General features: G+C 36.4%; 1 protein-coding gene across 3 annotated transcripts in view; it reads left to right on the top strand.

Annotated features, from left to right (window-relative positions):
- Window positions 1–5,183, top strand: part of LOC107776329 (uncharacterized) — an 8,014-nt gene extending 2,831 nt beyond the window's left edge. Inside the window, exons 3-7 of one of the 3 annotated variants that reach the window (XM_016596212.2) lie at window positions 1,887–1,935; window positions 2,063–2,159; window positions 3,764–3,816; window positions 4,103–4,165; window positions 4,589–5,183. In XM_016596212.2, the coding sequence (XP_016451698.1) occupies window positions 1,887–1,935; window positions 2,063–2,159; window positions 3,764–3,816; window positions 4,103–4,165; window positions 4,589–4,873 (547 nt within the window). In that variant the 3' untranslated portion in view covers window positions 4,874–5,183. Of the gene's footprint in view, window positions 1–1,886; window positions 1,946–2,062; window positions 2,160–3,763; window positions 3,817–4,102; window positions 4,166–4,588 lie in introns of all 3 variants that reach the window. The other 2 variants (XM_016596213.2, XM_016596214.2) reach the window with 2 other exon arrangements.
- Window positions 5,184–6,124: the final 941 nt, after the last annotated feature.

Genomic DNA, 6,124 nt, shown 5'->3' on the forward strand with positions numbered 1-6,124 from the left:
TCTTTATTAAGAACAAATTTCGTTCCTTTCTTTTGAGTTTTACAGTAGAGTTCGATAATAAAAATATAGGATTTTTGATTGTTTTCGATTCTTTATTTTGTGCTCGTGTTTTAGTACTATGTTTGTACTTTTTAATTTTAAGGTGAAATTGCTACTACTTTGTATTGTTATTAATGTATTTGGATTGTTGAAGAATTAACACTATTTCAGTTGTGTTTGGACAACTTTTGAATTACTAGTACTCTTATTGCTCTTGCTACCATTGGACTCTGGAAAATGATTGATCTCTTGATTATAGCTTGGTAGGAACCCAAAAAATTGTAATTTATGTTCCTTTTAACTAATATTTCCAATGAAATGGAGATGGAATGCTTGTGGAGTTGTAGTATCAATTTTTGAGATTGCACATGTCATGAATTTGTCAAAATGAAACATTCTTCAAATATTAGTTGTGGCTAGAACGCAGAATTGGGTAGTATACTATATGTGAATTCTTCTCTTTTTTGCTTAACTCTAGATTGAGTTATCTTATCGGGTAAATCGATAACCGAACCGATAATGATCGATAACCGATAAGTAATATCTTATCGGTTTATCATATTTGTAAACCGATAACCGATATGCTAAACCGATAATATTCATAACCGAACCGAACCGACCGATGTCCACCCCTACATTATTGTCGTAAGCCCTCAGTTTATAGTAAACAAGATACCATGTCTCTTTTTGTTCTTTTTTATCTTGTTTCTGCCCCAACAGAGGTGGACCTACGTGTATGGTAGGGGGTCACCGGACCCAATAAATCTCGAATTTTTTTTTTGTATGTAAATGAATATGTATTTATATACCTTGAGATGTGTGGGATGTCCTGGGTACGAATGCTCTCTCAACTCTCTTCCTTAAGGTCCCCCCCCCCCCCCAAAACCAAACTCACCAATCCCCTTTTTCTTTGATTAAACCCCTCCTATAAAAAGCCCTAAATCACTGCTCTCCTTTCGTTGGCAAAGTACAAAACTTAGAATCCCTTCCCCCAATTTTCAAACACAACTTCATCTCTTGCCTAACTCACGCTTAAGTCATCACCGGAAGTTCTCCGGCATCCAGCGAGACCCAAGGACTACCGACGAAGTCCTCGCCTCCTTCTATATTAAAGATAGTGGTGCAACCATCATCTTCAAATCCTGGGTCCGCCTCTGTGCTCTAATATTATGTATATCTTTGATTGCAACCTTTGTTTAGTAGTATATTCTATTTGATGTACTGGTGGAGTCCAAATAATAATTTCTTTAAGCTCAAATTGTAACCAAATGGAACATGTTGTCAGGAAGCGGCCATGGGCATGACGAGTTCCCTTGACCCACCCATGTATCATGTGCAGTTCACCATCCAAGTAGTGTTATTAATTTTTCTGTTCATTCGTCACTTGAATCAACTTATTTTGCCCCACTTAATGACAATCTTTGTCTAGCTTATTAAAGATTTTTTTTGTTCTTCCCATCGCCCCTTGGCAAGGAGCATCTTTATGGGTTTCTTTTCTCAACCTAGCTTACAATCAACTATCCATAGATCAGAAGAAAAGCTTATGATATAGATCCAATTTAGGGTTTTCTTTCATTATCTATAAATTTAAAACTTATTGAAGCATTTGCGAAAAGCTATTCCATGTGGAACTGTCTTTTCTTCTTTTAGCTAGGGAAGTAAATATAGTAATCTAACCCAGGTCATACCCAATCATCACATTGAAGAAAGAAGAAAGAATTGTCTTCTGATCCAAAGGAGATAAAGTATAAGAAAAAGAGTTGTCTTTGTTGTATTCTTGTCTATTGCATTATAGTTTGGGAAGTTCCATGTCATGAATAATTTATCCTGTTTGTGTTTCGGCTCAGGCATGACTGGGACAAACTCAAGGGCATGCTGTCATTCCATCTTAAGCAGGTATGGGGAGGTATGCCAAGTTGTCAGCATATGGCAGCTTCTTAAAAGTGACGTTTCCAATTTATGCTGGTTGATATTTCTCGTAATGTGTATTAACTTTCAAACACAATTGAATTCTTTACTAAAGGTCCTGTCAGACTATCCAGAGGCAAAAATGACTACCGAACAGCAACAATCTTGTTTAGGAGAGAGCTTTCCCGAGTTGGTGAAAAGGTTGGATGATGGTATTTCCGCTGTCATTTGCCTTACCTATCTCTGTTGTTCTCCTTTGACATAAGGGGCAGTTAGCATGGTTTGATTGTACCAATTCTATAAGATGACACATAATATCATGATGATATCCTACAATGCATTCCTATATTGTCCTTTTTTGTGTCATTACTTGAAGCAAAAAGAAAATTCACATGCCGTAGAAGTGTAAGGCTCTTTTAAAATTGATTGTTCTGTTATCAAAAGAACTTGATTGTTCTGTTTGTGTTGGCCAGCTGTATAACATGTGTTTGCATATTTGATTGTTTCAAGTGTTTAGCTTGGGACTCGCTTCTTGATAGCATGTTAGGTATAGATGCTTTAAGATGTGCTCTTTGGCAATAGGGAGGGAATGAGATGTCAAAAAGATAGGTTACAACAACAACAAACTTGGTGTAATTCCACATGTGGGGTCATGGGAGAGTAGTGTATACGCAAACTTTATCCCTACCTTATGGAGATAGAGAGGTGTTTCTGATAGACCCTCGGCTCGTCAAAAAGATAGGTTGAATTGAGAAAAAAAGGTAGAAGTTGAGTAAGAGGGGCAAAATAATCCTCATCTTGGTAGGTTGATATGAAATGGTCAAACAAGTCTATTTGCATATTGGTACTTAGTCAATTTTTTTTTTAATCTCTTAGCATGTTCAACAACAACAACCCAGTGAGATCAGATCTCACAAGTGGGGTCTGGGGAGTGTAGTGTGTACGCAGACCTTACCCCTACACTGGAGGAGTAAAGAGGCTGTTTCCGGTAGACCCTCGGCACAAGATGAGGTTGTTTCCGGTATATCAGTAACAGCAAAGGAATTCAGAAAGATACCAACAACAACGCAATAACCAGCAAGGCTAAAAGCTTACCGCTTTACTTAAAGAGTTCCTGAGAAAAGCTTACCTCATAAACTATATTTTGGATTGTGTGCCTGCTTCATGAACCACCATGTATTATGATGATATAGTTACATCTAAATGAATATTTTCCATACTTTCTTAATGGTGATCTTACTGTTAAAAGTATCTTTGCCTCCCCTTTTCTGCATTCCAGTAGCGGGTTATGGTTTGTCTCATGAAGAACATAAACAAAGAACAGTTTTCGTATTCGTGTTGTTACTCTCTTCTCTACTAGCAAGTCTCATGCATCTGTTTCAATATCATAATTTCAAGAGTTTTCACTCATCTACTTATCTCTCGATTATGGTTATTAAGGTCGTCTGGTGCAACCCATTGGACTAGAAACCACTCACCTGAAATTATTATAACTTAAAAAATGTAATGCCTCAATCGCGTGAAAAGTAATTCTTGTTATATTACTAAATTTACCTGTCAAAAAAATGTTATTATTGCAAATCAGACTTATAAGTTGGAAGTTGAACCAAAAATCCAGAAGTGTTGGTGCTTCAATGGTGTTTTCTCCAGGCTGGCTTTGTAACCAAGCTTTCAACATAATACCATGTTCACATTTGACTTTTAGTTTTGACTTCTTTGATGCTCGGCTGTTGCAGTTGAGATAAGCTCTTGTTTTCGTGGTTCATTACTCTGATTTTGATCTTTCCGACATCACCCTGTTACCTTGATTTTGCAGCTCTCAACAGCTTTGCTGAAGGCCCTCCATTTACGTTGCAAAGACTATGTGAGGTGTGACATTCTTTTTAAATATGAATTTCAGATTGTTTTATATGTTAGTACTTCACTCCATCTGATTTTCTTTTCCTTAAATTTTAAAGCTTTGTTCTCTATTTCATGAAAAAAAAAGGTGTTTTTCCAGTATGGCAGTCGTCTTAAGCAGCTTAGTGGGAGCAAGCTCAATCTTAATATTCTTTTGAGTGTATTTTGTATTATGTTGTCGCTGCTATTGCTGTCAATTAAACAACTGATATATTGGTTTTTCAATGTTACTAATCTTTTGAGTAATATTGAGCAGATTTTGTTGGATGCACGGAACATTTATTCCAAGCTGTCAAAGCTTGCATTGGCTCTAGAAAAGGTTGGACTTCGATGTGAATTCTGCCCTTATAGTGCTTTTAAAGTTTTACATCTTAAATCTCATTGATGTGGCATCTCGACATCTTTCAACCTTCAAATCTTGAATGCCAACTTTCTGGAGAAAACCTCTTAGTACTAAGTAGTGTAAGATGCTTTGTTGAGCTTAGTCGTCACTTCCATCACTGTTGGATCTGAGGTCCTTCATTTAAGGAGTTTTAGCATGCTCTTATGCCAATTTTTCTTCTTTTCTTTTGAGAACTTGTACTAAAAGAAAAAAGGAAAAAAGGTTTCCCTTTTTTTCTAAAATATCTCAAGTTTAGTGTCTGAAGAAGTGCTAGCGGCTGAATAGACTTCTTTTTTTCCCCTGTTATGTAACTCTGTTATGACAGTTCTGGAGCATAATGAGTGCTTTACCTGTCTGCAGAATTTGCTAGTTACATCAACATTGACGATCTCCAGTGACCCAAATGCATCTTCTAACATGCAAAATGCAACAGCACCAGATAGAGAAGAAACCAACGGTGCCCCAATTCTATCTAATTCAGTGTCTAATGGGGTGGAACCTATAGCCAGTGCAGGTGATTCAGATGAAGTAATGACTGAGGTAGAAGAGGCTGAAGTTGAGGATGTTATGACGATTGACATGGATACAATTGAAGCAATAGTTCGATCATCTGAAGCAGATACTACGCCTCCCAGTGATTCATAATGCTGTGTTTCTATGTAGTAATTGTTTTCATCATCTAGTACTGGAAGTCTGTAAAAGGTATGTCATGCTTCGGTGAAATTAGAGCAAGTCCTGAGGAGGTGCCTAAAAGATCGATCATGGTCGTGAATATATGTTGGACCAATATAATGTGTCTCGAACCTTATTTTTACCCCACGTAGGTCTATCTTGTGTGGGGAAAAACCCTGGTTGCTTTCGTCTTCGTTGAACTAACGAGTGTCTCTATAGCATTTCGAGAAATATACTGGGTGCGCCTCTTTTTTCCCCTGAATGATCATTTATTGTTGGGGCATTTGCATCTATGCCCAGTTTGGGGTCACAATTGAAGTTATACCTGCTTTGCACAAAATTTTGCAAGCCTATCCGCTTTAGAATCAATTTCAGACTTATCGGGTCTGAAGTTGCAATGCACTTAAGGCCAATTAAGTCTTGCACTTAAGGGTAAATAGGTCTGAAGTGAAAAAATTGGACTTTCCAAATAAGCTTGAAGTGCAACCATTGTTTTCATGCAGTTAAAGCAAAATATGTCTGAAGTGAAAATTATACTTCTTATGTACTTAAAGCTAAATAGATCTGAATTGCGACTAAAGTTTTCATGCATTTAAGGCCAAATAGGTCTGAAATGCAAATTGGCTAGAAACAGAAAATTGTTCTTCGAATATCAACAATCAAATACATGATTTAACACTTTAATCTACTCTAAATGAGCTCAAATTTGAAATATAATCTCCAAATATCATTAAGAATAAACCCCAATAATCAATTTATCAAAACAACAATAAATCTAACAAACCCATTTTACAATTAAGAAGAAGAAGAAACTCTAAGCAGTAGTAAAAAAATATAGCGCCACAGCAGCTCAATACTGTAAAACACAATAAATCACCTTAAAACATGCTCACAAACACCATACAAGTTTACTGTCACCTTTATTTTCACAAACAGCAAAAGAAGGAGGAGGGGGAGGAGAATGAGAAGCAGAAGGAGGAGGTCTGAAGTTGTCTATACTTTGGATACTAGTTAAAAAAAATTTAAAAAGTTGATACAAATTAAATAGGGGAGACCAAATAGGGCGGCCCGTAAAATTTTTACTTTATTGTTTATCGACAACATTTGATTAGCAGAATGTTCGAATCATATTTCAAGTTGGAGAAAGTTATTTATTGTACTTGGAAGTGTATCATATATATATACACATATTTGGACTTCCTACTCTTGTGTTATATATATATA

The sequence above is a fragment of the Nicotiana tabacum genome, chromosome 6 (genome assembly GCF_000715075.1).
Source record: "Nicotiana tabacum cultivar K326 chromosome 6, ASM71507v2, whole genome shotgun sequence".
NCBI lineage: Eukaryota > Viridiplantae > Streptophyta > Magnoliopsida > Solanales > Solanaceae > Nicotiana > Nicotiana tabacum.